The sequence below is a fragment of the Nerophis ophidion genome, linkage group LG27 (assembly GCF_033978795.1).
Source record: "Nerophis ophidion isolate RoL-2023_Sa linkage group LG27, RoL_Noph_v1.0, whole genome shotgun sequence".
Taxonomy (NCBI): domain Eukaryota; kingdom Metazoa; phylum Chordata; class Actinopteri; order Syngnathiformes; family Syngnathidae; genus Nerophis; species Nerophis ophidion.
The window spans coordinates 10,694,934-10,713,651 of NC_084637.1; the positions used below are offsets into that span (position 1 = coordinate 10,694,934).

General features: G+C 41.1%; 1 protein-coding gene across 4 annotated transcripts in view; it reads left to right on the plus strand.

The window, feature by feature from the left end:
- The window catches only part of LOC133544541 (receptor tyrosine-protein kinase erbB-4-like), a 651,156-nt gene that overhangs the window by 625,716 nt on the left and 6,722 nt on the right, over nt 1-18,718 (plus strand). For all 4 annotated transcript variants that reach the window (XM_061889985.1, XM_061889988.1, XM_061889987.1 and 1 more), the window contains exons 24-26: nt 11,408-11,505; nt 11,573-11,743; nt 17,603-17,873. In XM_061889985.1, the coding sequence (XP_061745969.1) occupies nt 11,408-11,505; nt 11,573-11,743; nt 17,603-17,873 (540 nt within the window). The remainder of the gene's footprint in view (nt 1-11,407; nt 11,506-11,572; nt 11,744-17,602; nt 17,874-18,718) is intronic.

The following is an 18,718-nucleotide window of genomic DNA, read 5'->3' on the forward strand; positions in this document are numbered from 1 at the left end:
CGGGAGAACATCCACACTGTAACAACATAAACACAACAGAACAAATACCCAGAATCCCATGCATCCCTAACTTTTCCGGGCTACATTATACACCCCCGCCCCCCCAACCCCGCCCACCTCAAGTGACGCAAGGAGGTGGGGGGGGGGGGGGGGGGCAGTGAAAGTCTTGATGGTTCTTTATATATACATATATATATATATATATATATATATATATATATATATATATATATATATATATATATATATTAGGGCTGTGAATCTTTGGGTGTCCCACGATTCGATTCAATATTGATTCTATGGGTCACGATTCGATAATATATCGATTTTTTTCGATTCAATTCGATTCTTGATTCAAAAACGATATTTTTCCAATTCAAAACGATTCTGTATTCATTCAATACATAGGATTTCAGCAGGATCTACCCCAGTCTTCTGACATGCTAGCAGAGTAGTATATATATTTTTTTAAACTTTCATAATTGTAAAGGACAATTTTTTATCAACTGATTGCAATAATGTAAAATTGTTTTAACTATTAAACAAACCAAAAATATGACTTATTTCATCTTTGTGAAAATATTGGACACAGTGTGTTGTCAAGCTTATGAGATGCGATGCATGTCTAAGCCACTGTGACACTATTGTTTTTTGTTTTTTTTTATAAATGTCTAATGATAATGTCAATGAGGGATTTTTAATCACTGCTATGCTGAAATTATGAGTAATATTGATACTGTTGTTGATAATATTAATTTTTGTTTCACTACTTTTGTTTTATTCTGTGTCGTGTTTGTGTCTTTATTGCAGTTCTGAGTGTTGCTGGGTCATGTTTTGTTTCGGAATTGGATTGCATTGTTATGGTATTGCTGTGTATTGTTTTGTTGGATTGATTTAAAAAAACAAAAAAATATTTTTTTTCAAAAATCGATTTTTAAAAAATGAGAATCGATTCCGAATCGCACAACGTATTTGATTCATTTCGTATTCGAATCGATTTTTTCCAACACCCCTAATATATACATATATATATATATATATATATATATATATATATATATATACATATATATATATATATGATTTTGGACGCTGGCGGGCCGGATCCATAGTTTGGGGACCTCCGTTGTAGACCATATCGCCCATCCCTAATTAACCATCATATGCCAGCGTGAGAAGCATTAGAAGCAAGGTGGGTGAAGGACGGAGGAAGCTGGATTAGAACCTTGATCCCTCCGGTTACGGGACCTGCTCAACACTTCCTGAGCCGCGGCTTTGAAAAGTGTTTCCAAAGTGTTGTTTGTAGAAGTTCGACAGGATTTGATCTTTCTGAAACATCGTATTTATAAACATTAATGGCTGTCATCAGCTCAGACTGTAACGTGTGCACAGGTGGCCCTTAATGTAAAATGTGATCCGGGGGAAACTGTACCCCATTTTTGCTATTAATGTTAAAATCTAATTACTATTTTTCCACAAGTGTGTAAGCTTTGCTAGACTCTGCGCTTGCTTATTTTTTTTGTTCAGCCTTCAAAGTTGGATCTGGATGGTGGTTGAACTGATGTGTAGTGGTGTAGTGAGTCTTATTCTGCGTTGTGTAGTTTTTTAAGTAAGAGACACTCCACCATTCCATCGTTTCATCATTTATTGGCCACCGGTTTTGGAAACATGAAACACATACACAGGTCTCTATTTTTCTGGCGGAGTGATACCTCATCAGCAAAAGTCCGATAGAAGAGGAAATAAACAACAGTCATTCATATGAAAATAATAATTCAAATTACAACAACAAAAAAGTTTTATCACAAAAAAATACTAATAATACACAAATCCACATACCTTTGTTGTAAACATGTAACACATACACAGGTCTCTACTTTTCTGGCGGAGTGATACCTCATCAGCAAAAGTCCGATAGGAGAGGAAATAAACAACAGTCATTCATATAAAAATAATAATTAAAATTACAATAACAAAAACGTTTTATCACAAAAAAAAAATTATACACAAATCCACATACCTTTGTTGGAAACATGAAACACATACACAGGTCTCTACTTTTCTGGCGCAGTGATACCTCATCAGCAAAAGTCCGATAGAAGAGGAAATAAACAACAGTCATTCATATAAAAATAATAATTTAAATTACAATAACAAAAAAATTTTATCACAAAAATATAATAATAATACACAAATCCACAAACCTTTTTTGGAAACATGAAACACATACACAGGTCTCTACTTTTCTGGCGGAGTGATATCTCATCAGCAAAAGTCCGATAGAAGGGGAAATAAACAAGTCATTCATATAAAAATAATAATTTAAATTACAATAACAAAAACATTTTATCACAAAAATATATTAATAATACACAAATCCACATACCTTTGTTGGAAACATGAAACACATACACAGGTCTCTACTTTTCTGGCGGAGTGATACCTGCGTAAATACCGGGTGTGATTATGAACAAACATTTCAAACATTCGACGCTCTAATCCTTACTTAACAAAATTGTGCATAAAAAAATACTTAAGACAACACATCACTTATACCTACAACATTAATGTTTTAACTTCTAAAGTATTATGAAAGTTTAGAAATAATATTTACACAAGAAACACATAGCAATGAAGAACTATTACCTCATCAGCAAAAGTCCGATAGAAGAGGAAGTAACAATACGAAAAAACAGCAAAGTCACTTCCGGCACCAGACATCCGGTTCTTCAAAATAAAACCAATACTTCAAAATAAAACATAACACCCTGTCTCGTTCATAATATAGCGCAACAACATCACACTATTACATTGGGAAATAGATGATTAAACAAGTCATTGATAGATGCACAGCAAGCTCAGTTTGTTTTCCCATCTGGAGCAAAAACCACAATGTTTTTTTGCGTCCAAACCATGCATTGCTTCATTCAGCCCAAATCCTCCCATCGTCCGCTCAGTCACCGGCTTAATTTGAACATGGCAAATGGTGTCCATGGCTTCAAATATTTCCAAGAAGGCATGAGCACCGGTCCAAGCTTTGTCCGCTGCCAACTATCGGCAGATTGGCCGTCCTTCACGTAGCGCCAGCCTGGTGGTCGCCCGGCTCAACAATGACGGATTGACTTTTCTCTTGGCTTCAATTATCCCACATGAACTTCTCTCCCCATTCCTTTCTGTTCTCATGGCTGAAATACCAATAGAGAGATGATGTGACTCATCTCGGAGCATGACATCAAAACATATTCCCCAGACGAAAATGTTAATCCAATTGAAATGTCATGGCATCTAATATTTATTCTCCTAATGTAAAAGCAGCACCGATTGCTTTTGACATCTCAAACGCAACAATGCCCTGCAGCTTGTTTAGCCTTACAACAAAGCCCACAGACTACTAGTTCCTCCCTGGAGATTAAAAGATGAAAAACAAAAAAATAAACATTCTTTGACCAATTTCATTTTAGGGTCAAAGATATGCGCCTTGAAAAGTTCACATATCTGTTTCTAAACTGCAGCCCTTAGGGCAGGGGTAGGGAACCTATGGCTCTAGAGCAGGGGTCGGGAACCTTTTTGGCTGAGAGAGCCCATCCATCCATCCATTTCCTACCGCTTATTCCCTTTCGGGGTCGCGGGGGGCGCTGGCGCCTATCTCAGCTACAATCGGGCGGAAGGCGGGGTACACCCTGGACAAGTCGCCACCTCATCGCAGGGCCAACACAGATAGACAGACAACATTCGCACTCACATTCACACACTAGGTCCAATTTAGTGTTGCCAATCAACCTATCCCCAGGTGCATGTCTTGAAAGCCAAATATTTTAAAATGTATTTCCGTGAGAGCCATATCATATTTTTTAACACTGAATACAACTAAATGCGTGCATTTTTTAAGTAAAACCAACATTTTTAGAGTATAATAAGTCTCTAATTATTTTTAACGACATTGTTATTTTTTGAACAGGTGCGGTTGAAACGGATGGATGGATTAAAATGCATGAGAATGTTTTATATTTTGAACGTTATTTTTAACATCGTGATTACCAGCGGAATTATTCATTACTTATCGTGTTAAGACAGTGGTTCTCAAATGGGGGTACGCGTACCCCTGGGGGTATTTGAAGGTATGCCAAGGGGTACGTGAGATTTAAAAAAAATATTCTAAAATTAGCAACAATTTAAAAGTCCTTTATAAATATATTTATTAAATAATACTTCAACAAAATATGAATGTAAGTTCAATAAGTGTGAAAAGAAATGCAACAATGCAATTTTCAGTGTTGATAGCTAGATTTTTTGTGGACATGTTCCATAAATATTGATGTCAAAGATTTATTTTTTGTCAAGAAATGTTTAGAATTTAGTTCATGAATCCAGATGGATCTCTATTACAATCCCCAAAGAGGGCACTTTAAGTTGAGGATTACTTCTATGTGTAGAAATCTTTATTTATAATTGAATCACTTGTTTATTTTTCAACAAGTTTCTAGTTATTTTCGTATCTTTTTTTCCAAATACTTCAAGAAAGACTGCTACATATGAGCAATATTTTGCACTGTTGTAAAATTTAATAAATCAGAAGTTGATAACATAGTGCTGTATTTTACTTTAGGGGGTACTTGAATTAAAACAAATGTTCACAGGGGGTACATCACTGAAAAAAGGTTGAGAACCACTGTGTTAAGCAATGTCAGCTAAGATTTATCTGAGAGCCAGATGCATTCATCAAAAGAGCCACATCTGGCTCTGGAACCATAGGTTCCCTACCCCTGCTCTGGAGCCAGATGTGGCTCTTCTGATGACTGCACCTGGCTCTCAGATAAATCTTAGCTGACATTGCTAAACATGGTAAGTAATGAATAATTCTGCCGGTAATCACAGTGTCAAAAATAACGTTCAAAATATAAAAGATTCTCATGCATTTTAATCCATCCGTCCGGTTTCTACCGCACCTGTTCAAGAAGTCGCATTAATGGTAAGAAGTATTTTATTTATTGTTGGTTGGCGTCAGAATAACAATGTTATTAAAAAGAATAAGAGACTTATTATACTCTAAAAATGTTGGACTTACTTAAAAATGCATGCATCATCATCATTTATTTGTATTCCTTTCATGAAAATGCATATATAAAAGCCACGTACAATTAACACTTTCATTGTTTTTTTTGTTTCTTATACATTTCCATGATCAGAAAGGAGCAGATGGAAGAATAATATTCTTGTATTTATCTGCTCCCTTTTTAACACAAATTATTTTCGATGACTTTATAACTGTTCCCTCCAACAACACCCGAACTCCAACATACTTTTCAATTTTCCTTTAAGCATTTTCACAATGACACGTCCAATCTAGATCAAAATTCAGTTTGATATAATTACAGTTTTCTCTTTTTTTTAACTCTTTTTAAAAACAAAGGTATTCTTATAGCTTTTTAAGTCTTTGTTTAGAGAATTCCATGCTTTCACACCAACAACAGACAAGCACATTTGTTTCAAATTTGTTCGCACATTTGGATGTTTAAAATCATACGGCCTTCTGTGGTTCTCATCTTCAGATGTGAACACTTAACTTTTGTATGTCATTTGGAAGAATTTTATTTTTCGCTTTGAACATCATTAATAGAGTTTTCAATTCTACAATGTCTTTTAGTTTTAGGAATCCTGACCTAATGAAGTGGTTTTTTGTGGTCTCTATATCGTACTTTAAAAATAATACGAATTGCTCTTTTCTGTGAAATAAAGGCATTATGTTGCTATGATATGTATTTCCCAATATTTCTGCACAATAATTGAAATAAGATAGAATAATAGTTGGATTCAGTCTTAAAAAAATATTATATGGCTCTCTCGGTAATACTTTTTAAAATATTTGGCTTGTATGGCTCTCTCAGCTAAAAAGGTTCCCGACCCCTGCCTTCGGGTGTAAGCGTTACATCTGACCTCATTTTGAATAAAATATTTGAATTCAGACAATTGAATGGATCTGCATCACCGTGGCTATAACTAGGGTGCAAACAAAGAAGTCCGCACATGCGTGTGATTCCTGTCTAATGAGAGCGGACATACCACCTGGCCTTTCGCTTCACCTTCGGGGCTTTGCTTTGTGTACACCAGCTGTGGTCTCGTCCATGGAAACCTGCTTTTTCTCTTGCCTAATAACAATTCGAGCAAGGGAAGACGGCATTTCCGGCATAAAACAGCGGCATCACGTAACAAGCTTACTTACGAAAATTAGATGTACAAACCCCGTTTCCATATGAGGATGTTCCAAATAAGTGTTTGATGAGCATTCCTCAACTTTATCAGCATTTATTGCCACCTTTCCCAACTCATTTGTCACGTGTTGCTGGCATCAAATTCTAAAGTTAATGATTGTTTGCAAAAAAAAACAAATAGATGGATAGATAGATAGGTAGGTACTTTATTGATTCCTTCAGGAGAGTTCCTTCAGGGAAATTAAAATTCCAGCAGCAGTGTATCGAGTTGAGAAGTAAATAATGAGGGTTTAAAAGGAAACAAAATAGAGAAATATTACAAAAAGAATAAAAACAATGGGAATGACAATATAACAGTAAAATAAGAATATAACAAGACAAAGTAGGCAGTAGTGACCATGTTATGAAAACGTATTGCTTTGCATCCCCTGTCATCCCCGTCCCAGAGAGGAGTTGTACAGTCTAATGGCGTGTGGGACAAAGGAGTCCTTGAGTCTATTAGTCCTGCACTTGGGATGAAGCAGTCTAGCACTGAACAGGCTCCTCTGGCTACTGATAACGCTATGCAGAGGGTGACTGGCATCATCCAGGATGCTCACTAGTTTGTCCACAGTCCTCTTCTCTGCCACCGTCACCAGTGAGTCCAGTTTCATTCCCATTGTAGATCCGGCCCGCCTAATCAGTTTCTCAAATCTGGAGCTGTCCTTCTTAGATGTACTGCCCCCCAGCACACTACCATTTAGAACAGAACACTGGCAACCACAGACTGGTAGTACATCCACATGAGTTTTTTTTACAAATGTTGAATGAGTGCAGTCTCCTGAGGAAGTACAGCCTGCTCTGTCCTTTCTTGTACTGGTGGTCCGTGTTAACAGTCCAGTCCAGCTTATTGTCCACCCAAACCCGAGGTACTTGAATGAGTCCACGGTCTGTACCTCAACTCCCTCGATCACAATAGGTTGTGACCGTGGACTCGACCTCCTAAAGTCAATGACCAGCTCCTTGGTCTTTGACGGATTGAGCTGCAAGAGGTTCGTGTGGCACCAGACAACAAAGTCCCTCACCAGGTTCCGAAACTCCTCCTCTCTGGCGTCCCTGATGCACCCGACGATGGCTGTGTCATCCGCGTACTTCTGGATGTGACACAGCTCTGAGTTGTAGCAGAAGTCAGCGGTGTACAGGGTGAAGAGAAGAGGGGCCAGCACCGTTCCCTGCGGTGTTCCGGTGATGCTGATCACAGTGTCAGACGTGATGTCCTTCAGTCTGACGTACTGTGGCCTGTCGGTGAGGTAGTATGTAATATGTAGGTAATATGTAATAGGTAATATGTTGTCTTTGTAGCATATTCAACTGAGTATGGGTTGAAAATGATTTGCAAATCATTGTATTCCGTTTTTTATTTACATCTAACACAATTTCCCAACTCATTTGTATCATGATTGACCTTGACGTGGAAATGTGCGCCGCCTCACGCCAACTTCGTGGCTGACGTTCGTTCATTTCTACAGGCTATGGTTACTTTGGCGACACACAGATGTGATTTGATTTTTTTTTTTTTTAAATTCACCTTTTCGCCAATGCATTTATCCATCCATCCACCTTCCTCCGCTTATCCGAGGTAGGTTCGCGGGGGCAACAGCCTAAGCAGGGAAACCCAGACTTCCCTCTCCCCAGTCACTTCGTCTAGTTCTTCCCAGGGGATCCCGAGGCGTTCCCAGGCCAGCCGGGAGACATAGTCTTCCCAACGTGTCCTGGGTCTTCCCCGTGGCCTCCTACCGGTTGGACGTGCCCTAAACACCTCCCTAGGGAGGCGTTCGGGTGGCATCCTGACCAGATGCCCGAACCACCTCATCTGGCTCCTCTCGATGTGAAGGAGCAGCGGCTTTACTTTGAGTTCCTCCCGGATGGCAGAGCTTCTCTCCCTATCTCTAAGGGAGAGCCCCGCCACACGGCGAAGGAAACTCATTTCGGCCGCTTGTACCCGTGATCTTATCCTTTCGGTAATGACCCAAAGCTCATGACCATAGGTGAGGATGGGAACGTAGATCGACCGGTAAATTGAGAGCTTTGCCTTCCGGCTCAGCTCCTTCTTCACCACAACGGCTCGGTACAACGTCCGCATTACTGAAGACGCCGCACCGATCCGCCTGTTGATCACACGATCCACTCTTCCCTCACTCGTGAACAAGACTCCTAGGTACTTGAACTCCTCCACTTGGGGCAGGGTCTCCTCCCCAACCCGGAGATGGTACTCCAACCTTTTCCGGGCGAGAACCATGGACTCAGACTTGGAGGTTCTGATTCTCATTCTGGTCGCTTCACACTCAGCTGCAAACCGATCCAGAGAGAGCTGAAGATCCCGGCCAGATGAAGCCATCAGGACCACATCATCTGCAAAAAGCAGAGACCTAATCCCGCGGCCACCAAACCGGAACCCTTCAACGCCTTAACTGCGCCTAGAAATTCTGTCCATAAAAGTTATGAACAGAATCGGTGACAAAGGACAGCCTTGGCGGATGGCCAATGCATTTAATAATTCGTAATAATAATGTGGGCGCGCACTGGCACTGCAGACCGAGGAAGATGTCATGTATACGACTGCTACTGTGTTCCTGTGTTCTAATAACACAAACCCCGTTTCCATATGAGTTGGGAAATTGTATTAGATGTAAATATAAACGGAATACAATGATTTGCAAATAATTTTCCACCCATATTCAGTTGATTATGCTACAAAGACAACATATTTGATGTTCAGACTGATAAACATTTTTTTTTTTTTGCAAATAATCATTAACTTTCGACTTTGATGCCAGCAACACGTGACAAGGAAGTTGGGAAAGGTGGCAATGAATACTGATAAAGTTGAGGAATGCTCGTCAAACACTTATACGGAAGATCCCACAGGTGTGCAGGCTAATTGGGAACAGGTGGGTGCCATGATTGGGTATAAAAACAGCTTCCCAAAAAATTCTCAGCCTTTCACAAGAAAGGATGGGGCGAGGTACACCCCTTTGTCCACAACTGCATGAGCAAATAGTCAAACCGTTTAAGAACAACGTTTCTCAAAGTGCAATTGCAAGAAATTAATGGATTTTAACATCTACGGTCCATAATACCATCAAAAGGTTCAGAGAATCTGGAGAAATCCCTCCACGTAAGCGGCATGGCTGGAAACCAACATTGAATGACCGTGACGGCACTGTATCAAAAACTGACATCAATCTCTTAAGGATATCACCACATGGACTCAGGAACACTTCAGAAAACCACTGTCACTAAATACAGTTGGTTGCTACATCTGTAAGTGCAAGTTAAAGCTATCCTATGCAAAGCGAAAGCCATTTATCAACAACATCCAGAAACGCCACCGGCTTCTCTGAGCAGTTGGTCGCTACATCTCTCCCGTCCAAAGGCAAAACCTAGTAACTCAATTCTAGTTGATTTTGAGAAAACAAAGGAAAACCAATCTATCTTGATGCTGTCTTACAAAGATTTACAAAGTCATCAAACATATAGATGTTTTCTTGAGCTTTCATTTTCTTGCCGATTGAGCCATGGATTGAATTTGCTCTCATGAACGTGTGCCCTTTCTCGAGATATTTTATCACAATCTCGGGTGGGCCCCATTCTGCGTTTGCACATTGGGCAAGAGCCGTGTTCAGCGTCCAGTTTTTATTTTGACCTCCACAGTTATCTGCCCAAAAGAGTATGCAAGGGGAAGAATCAAGAACAATACATTTAATGAAGGTGCTTGCAACGTCCTGGGCCAATCTTCCAAATATCCCCTCGTGCCATAATATCACATAATCAGGTTGACTGTCGGCCCCCATTCGTGCAAATGTCTCATTAAAGACAATAAGGCGACTGACAAAGAAGCTCCGATTGGTCCCTTGAGATACTAAGTTTTTCTTTTGTATCCACGCTGTTATGTGGTAGTTGCTAGGTCCTGCCATGCGCGTAACAGCTTACTTACGGAACAAATTACAATATCGCATACACTAATGTAAAGCATATCACCAAGAACTCCAAAATTAATATCAGCTCAGTTTTGATCAAAATTGAGTTACTGGGTTTTGCCTTTGGACGGGAGATCTGTAAGTGCAAGTTAAAGCTATACTATGCAAAGCGAAAGCCATTTATCAACAACATCCAGAAACGCCACCGGCTTTTCTGGGCCCGAGATCATCTAAGAAAAGTGTTCTGTGGTCTGACGAGTCCATATTTCAAATTGTTTTTGGAAACTGTGGACATTTGTGTCCTCGGGAACAAAGAGGAAAATAACCATCCGTATTGTTATAGGCGCAAAGTTCAAAAGCCATCATCTGTGATGGTATGGGAGTGCATTATTGCCCAACGCATGGGTGATTTACACATATGCGATTACACCATTAATGCTGAAAGGTACATACAGGTTTTGGAGCAACATATACTGCCATTCAAGCAACGTTATCATGGACGCCCCTGCTTATTTCAGCAAAACAATGCCACACCATGTGTTACAACAGCGTGGCTTCATAGTAAAAGAGTGCGGGTACTTGACTGGCCTGCCTGTAGTCCAGACCTGTCTCCCATTGAAAAGTTTGAAGCCTAAAATACAACAATAGAGACCCCGGACTGTTGAACAACTTAAGCTGTACATCAAGCAAGAGTGAGAAATAATTCCACCTGAAAAGCTTCATAAATGTGTTTCCTCAGTTCTTAAACGTTTATTGAGTGTTGTTAAAAGAGAAGGTGATGTAACACAGTGGTGAACATGCCCTTTCCCAACTACTTTGGCACGTGTTGCATCCATGAAATTCTAAGTTAGTTATTATTTGCAAAAAAAAAAAAAAAAAAAAAGGTTTATGAGTTTGAACATCAAATATCTTGTCTTTGTAGTGCATTCAACTGAATATGGGTTGAAAAGGATTTGCAAATCATTGTATTCTGTTTATATTTACATCTAACACAATTTCCCAACTCATATGGAAACAGGTTTTGTAAATTCATTGGGATTTGTAACAAAGAAATGTGCTTAGATTCGAGCAGGCGTATGCACTTTTCTGGATTTGAACGCAACTTGAGTTGAATGAGGCCCCAATTGGGCCGCCAATGCCAGTAATCTCCGACTCGTTTATGTTGAGAGAATCGAGCTGATTGAGATCGTACATAATCAAGGCCGCCTTTCATTCTAGTCCCGTGTTTGTCTTTCCCAGGCTGGATGATTGATGCTGACAGCAGACCCAAGTTTAAGGAGCTTGCTGCAGAATTCTGCAGGATGGCCCGGGACCCCCAACGATATCTGGTCATCCAAGTAGGTCAATCGCGACAATGTAAAATTCATACAACCCCACCCTTCAATAAATGTTCGCAATGTCCAGGGAGACGATCGGATGAAGCTGCCCAGCCCCAACGACAGCAAGTTCTTCCAGAGTCTCCTGGATGAGGAGGACCTTGATGACCTGATGGATGCCGACGAGTACCTGGTGCCTCGCGGTTTTGACGTAGCTCATCCATCATACACAACGAGACCTCGAGTCGACTCAAACAGAGTAAGCCCACTGCTTACACTCTTGCTCTTTTGACGACCCGCCTTCTATTATTTCCATGACCACCCTGGGATTTTCCGTCATATTTGTGTTATGCATCATTGGTAAACAGATCGATGGCTATACACTCTTTCAGGAAACAAACACATCTGCAGGCTGTGTAAACAAACACGTTAGAACATTCACAGACGTACCTCAAAGCCTCAGAGTACTCCAAATGCTCGTTGAAGTCCGACAAATGTGGTCCTGTTACCCTGGCAATGGCCGGATGAGTGTAAATCCAGTACTCCTTTATTTATCGCTTCCAACTGGTTCCAGGCCTGACCGTGATAAATACATGTTCGCAAAGTGGGATTGTCATTAATAAATCGAATATTTTCATAGTTAAAGGCCTACTGAAATGAGATTTCCTTATTTAAACGGGGATAGCAGGTCCATTCTATGTGTCATACTTGATCATTTCGCGATATTGCCATATTTTTTCTGAAAGGATTTAGTAGAGAACATCCACGATAAAGTTCGCAACTTTTGGTCGCTAATAAAAAAGCCTTGCCTTTACGGGAAGTAGCGGACGATGTGCGCGTGACGTCACGGGTTGTAGGGCTTCTCACATCCTCACATTGTTTATAATGTGAGCCTCCAGCAGCAAGAGCTGGTCGGACCGAGAAAGCGACGATTTCCCCATTAATTTGAGCAAGGATGAAAGATTTGTGGATGAGGAAAGTTAGAGTGAAGAACTAAAAAAAAAAAAAAAAAAGAAGCGTTTCAGATGTAATTAGACACATTTACTAGGATAATTCTGGAAAACCCCTTATCTGCTTATTGTGTTAATAGTATTTCAGTAAGATTATAAAGTCATACCTCAAAGTCAGATGGCTGCGGTGAACGCCAGTGTCTCTGAGAGAAGCCGAGGAGCCAAGATCCCAGCTGCCTTTTTGACAGCTACAAGAGGAGGTTCCATAATCCACTCAAGTCTCCAGTAAGAGCCGACTTAATATCACAATTTTCCCATCCAAAAACTTACTGCTTGACGTAGAGAAACAGGTTCGCTTGACCGCTCTGTGTTAAAGCTTCACAACAAACAAAGAAACACCGGTGCTAAAGGCAGCTCTAATCCACCGCTTTCCACCAACAGCATTCTTCTTTATAGTCTCCATTATTAATTGAACACATTGCAAAAGATTTAGCAACACAGATGTCCAAAGTACTGTGTAATTATGCGATGAAAAGAGACAACTTTTAGCCGTAAGTGGTTCTGGGCTAATATGTCCGCTACAACCCGAGACGTCACAAACACACGTCATCATTCCGCGACATTTTCAACAAGAAACTCTGCGGGAAATTTAAAATTGTAATTTAGTAAACTAAACCGGCCTTATCAGCATGTGTTGCGATGTTAATATTTCATCATTGATATATAAACTATCAGACTGCGTGGTCGGTAGTAGTGGGTTTCAGTAGGCTTTTAAAAACAACGTTCAAAATATAAAACATTTTCATGCACTTGAATGCATTCATCCGTTTCTATCGCACCTAAACAAGAAGTCGCATTAATGGTCAAAAATATTTTCTTTCTTATTGGTTTGCTTCAGAATAACAAAGCTATTAAAAAGAATAAGAGACTTATTATACTCTAAAAATTGTTGGTCTTACTTAAAAATGCATGCATTTAGTTGTTGTAATCAAGGAAAGTCAGAATAAAAGAGGAGGCGTAGAATTTTCTTGTCAGAGCGTGGGACGACACTGTACAAGGGTACAGGTCTGTGGGATTCTCCTCATTGAGCTAAATTGAATCCTGTCTCTTTTTAATTCCTTGCTTCTGGTCTGTTTAATAGATGTCATCAGTGTTTGAACCTGACAGTTGTATTCGGTGCATACTTGCCAACCCTCTGGGAGACTCCCGAAATTCAGCGCTTTTCCCGAAAACCTCCCGGAATAAATTTTCTACCGAAAATCACCCGAAATTCAGCGTAGCTGGAGGCCACGCCCCCTCCAGCTCCATGCGGACCTGAGTGGGGACAGCCGGTTTTCACGTCCGCTTTCCCGCTATATAAACAGCTTGCCTGCCCAATCACGTTACAACATCTACGGATTTTAATAAAAAAACTGCACACACAAGGAGACGAAGCAGAATAACGAGGAATTTACAGCCACTGTAATAGAGTGATTCTATGTTGTCTGTCGCCATCTCCTGGTGAATGTTGGCTGTAGTGTTAAGGGGTTGCTTTTAAATTGGCCATCGATTTACGTGGTGTTGCGCACCTGACCGCAAGTGACTCTCGCCAGTACGCAAATGGCAGAACAGAGGTTACTCAAACAGTGAAAGGTAAGTGTTGTTGTTATTTTTTTTAGTAACCAGCAAGCACAGTACAGTTAGTAGAACTGTGTTTTTATTACTGTGTATTTGATCGGTGCCGTCTGAAATTCAACTATTTCTTTTATTTATATATATACATAATAAAATAAATATATATAGTAACCACTCCAACCACGCCTCCGCCCCACCCTCGACCACGCCCCCTTCCCCCACCTCCCGAAATCGGAGGTCTCAAGGTTGGCAAGTATGATTAAGTGTTAAAAATATAAAATGGCTCTCACGGAAATACATTATAAAATATTTGTCTTTCATGGATCTCTCAGCCAAAAAGATTCCCGACCCCTGCCTTAGAATGACAATTGGGGGAGAGAATGAGCTTGTTAGCATTGAAAAGAGCCCCAAACCATACCTTTACTCCAAATTGGCCAATCCTCTACATTTACTTTTGGTATATATTTTTAGGCATTTTAGCTGAGAAGAAATCCTTGAACGTTAAGGAGCTAAAGTTTTATAGCTTGTTTCGTATCCTGTGTCATTTATGGCCAAGTGGATACCTACGTCCAATATCAAATTGGAGAGGATTTCATCTAAAAAAAAAAATAAAACACGCTTTGAAGAACAAACAGAAACGTTTTGAAGAGGAGGAAGTTGATTGCAGAGGAGAGAATGATATGATGGAGGGATATAACCCCGAGGATGTTTCCTCCCTTGTTCTGTTGTTTGTAGCTGCACTTCCTGTAATTACTGCTGTAGTGCGTGCGGTTGGCGCGAGTGCAGAGGAGTGGGCCAGCGTTGAATAGCCTGCAGCAAACTAACAGAGCTCCACAGGAAACCCTTCACTCTGCATGTCATGTTTTGTTTTCTGTTGGGGGGTTTTTGCTTCTTTTTTTAGGCTCAGGTGTGCGCATGTTGTTGCACTGCCTGGCTGCCCCTCACGGTCCCTTAAGGCTGATGACTACACCCACAGAACTTTTCCCTGAATCTTACTTGCAACCGGCAGCTGTGCGGGTTAAAAGTCTCACCGAGTTTGCCGCAGGTGGCACCACAGCTGGCTCGAGCGTCATTATTTTTGGGTTGTTATACTACGATGTGAACAAAGTTTTACCGTATTTTCCGGACTATAAGGCGCAATTAAAATCCTTGCTTTCCCTCAAAACTCGACAGTAAGCCTAATGTACGGAATAATTCTGGTTGTGCTCACCGACCTCGAAGCAATTTTATTTGGTACATGGTGTAATGATAAGTCTGACCAGTAGATGGCAGTCAAACATAAGAGATACGTGGCAAGAGGTATGGTGGTAAACTGAAAATATAGAACAATACACACGGCGCTCCAAAATCTATCAGAATGTTTTAGTACGACCTTGTTAAGCAATGAAGCCGCTCCGCTTGATGGATTGTCAGTGCATTAAACATAACGATTATAATTATGGTATAATTATCTGGCATTTTGTTTCGCAATAATATGCAAAAGGAACTTTTCTTACCTTCTGGTACCTGCTGATCTGTATTTGGGATCCTCATAAATCCTGAAAAATTGCGCGAGTCCGCTTTTGTAGTCCGTAGCGACGACCTAGTCGATAAGCTTCTTCTTTTTCTCTATCTTCTTGTTATGGGACATTCATCCTCCGCTGTTGACATTTCTAATATAAAGTCAGTTTCTTACTTATATCTGCCATGAAAACACTAAAACAAACCGGTGTAGTGAGTTTACATTATTCACCCCAGGAACTTTAGTTATTAGAGTTCCGGTCAAGGGCCTTGGTGTTGTTTCCGGATGATTTAGGTAAAGTCTGAATGTAAATAAAACCGTTAACTCCATCTTTTGACACTTCTTCCACTTCCGTCCTTGCACGCTACACCGCTTCAACAAAGATGACGGGGAAAAGACGTTGCCGAAGGTGAACCAAGTAAATAAGACCGCCCACAAAGCGGCTTGCATATGATCTGTAAAACATAATCTATGCAACATTTTGACCAAAGAACCACCATTACATGTTATGTCGACCACACGGAAGTGTTTTACATTCAGAAAAAAATAATAATAATACGATTTCTTTAATGCGCCCTATAATCTGGTGCGCTTTTTGGGGCGGTATAACTCGGTTGGTAGAGTCAGCAACTTGAGAGTTCCAGGTTCGATCCCCGCTTCCGCCATCCTAGTCACTGCCGTTGTGTCCTTAGACAAGACACATTACCCACCGACTCCCAGTGCCACCCACACTGGTTTAAATGTAACTTAGATATTGGGTTTCACTATGTAAAGTGCCTTGAGTCACTCGAGAAGCTGACTTGTCCAGGGTGTACACCGCCTTCCGCCCGAATGCAGCTGAGATAGGCTCCAGCAAACCCCAAAAGGGACAGAAAATGGATGGATGGATTAAATAAAATTTACTTCACGTCACTTGTATGAAAAAAGATCGAAAATAGACCATTCATCGGCAGTGTGCCTTAAAATCCGATGCGCCCTATGGTCCGGAAAATACGCTAATCCTATTTATTTATTTATTAATATCGCTAAAATTCGCTCCAGTCTGTCCACTAAAGACACTGAGATCATTATCCATGCGTTTGTTACGTCTCGCCTCGACTACTGTAACGTATTATTTTCGGGTCTCCCCATGTCTAGCATTAAAAGATTACAGTTGGTACAAAATGCGGCTGCTAGACTTTTGACAAGAACAAGAAAGTTTGATCACATTACGCCTGTACTGGCTCACCTGCACTGGCTTCCTGTGCACTTAAGATGTGACTTTAAGGTTTTACTACTTACGTATAAAATACTACACGGTCTAGCTCCATCCTATCTTGCCGATTGTATTGCACCATATGTCCCGGCAAGAAATCTGCGTTCAAAGGACTCCGGCTTGTTAGTGATTCCCAAAGCCCAAAAAAAGTCTGCGGGCTATAGAGCGTTTTCCGTTCGGGCTCCAGTACTTTGGAATGCCCTCCCGGTAACAGTTCGAGATGCCACCTCAGTAGAAGCATTTAAGTCTCACCTTAAAACTCATTTGTATACTCTAGCCTTTAAATAGACTCCCTTTTTAGACCAGTTGATCTGCCGTTTCTTTTCTTTTCCTTCTATGTCCCACTCTCCCTTGTGGAGGGGGTCCGGTCCGATCCGGTGGCCATGTACTGCTTGCCTGTGTATCGGCTGGGGACATCTCTACGATGCTGATCCGCTTCCGCTTGGGATGGTTTCCTGCTGGCTCCGCTGTGAACGGGACTCTCGCTGCTGTGTTGGATCCGCTTTGGACTGGACTCTCGCGACTGTGTTGGATCCATTGTGGATTGAACTTTCACAGTATCATGTTAGACCCGCTCGACATCCATTTCTTTCCTCCTCTCCAAGGTTCTCATAGTCATCATTGTCACCGACGCCCCACTGGGTGTGAGTTTTCCTTGCCCTTATGTGGGCCTACCGAGGATGTCGTGGTGGTTTGTGCAGCCCTTTGAGACACTAGTGATTTAGGGCTATATAAGTAAACATTGATTGATTGATTGATTATTTCCTTTCTTTATCTACTGTCCTTGCTCTTCTCCAGAACCAGTTTGGCTATCGGGAAGGAGGGCCAAACCCTTCAGAGGGTCTAGCAGAAGGGACAAAGGAGGAAGCCGCCGGTGGGCAGGGACCCACCCTGGAAGATCAACACTGCAATGGGAACTTGCAGAAGAAAGGTCTGAGCCAAGCTGGGGCTGAAGACAATGGAGGACAGAGGTACAGCGCTGACCCCACCATCTTCCTGGGCGAGAGGGTCTCCAGGGACATGGACAAGGACGGATACATGACCCCCATGAAGGACAAGAGCTCATCAGGTACTGAGACAAAAAACACACAGAGAGGATGACATTTCAGTGTTGACAACAGTCGATCAGATCAGCGCTCCAAGGCAAGAGAAGTGCCCAGAAGCCAAAATACACTCAAGTGTGTCCTGGAGGGCATAGAAGCTGGAGCTCACAGCCTTTGAAAGTTGCAACTAAATATTCAAGTTTGAGAACATATCAAAACAATTGCAACTCAACATAGCAGCAGCTCTCCAATACAAACACCAAAGGGTGAGTGATCCTCTGCTGTGGGCTTCCAGAAGTCTGTGAGAGAGAAAATAAGTATTCAGGGAAAGATTGGTTTTGCTAGGACTGGATGTTACAATCACACTTCCACAACCTATTGAGTCATTATGGAAACATCCAAGATCTCATCAAAATGAGTATTTGTACAAAATGTACACCGAGCCAGGAACATGTGGATTAAGCATCAAATGTGATAGTTTGAGGTGGTTTTGTCAGATAATTAACAGTATTTGACGGCGCTAGGTCAGCCTCTGATCGTAATTCAGCCCTGCTTTTATGCTTTTCATTTTTTTTTGGGAGCTTCTCAAAAGATAACAAGGCCTAAGGCAAAATGCATCTGATGCAATGTCAAGGAGCACAAGAGTGGGCAAAATCAATAGGTTTCACACCCTGCTATAATAGCGCTTGGAAGCAGCGAAAAGAGGTCATTTGTTGGTGTTTTCACCCCCCGGCAGATGGAGATTCCAGTGCCAAAGAACTTCTGGCAAGTTGCCTGCCGGTTCCATAGTGGTTCCCATTATTACCGTTATCATGTCCCCTTCCAACGCCTCTCATTAGCAAGTGACCTCTCGTCTCCCTACTTTCCCTTT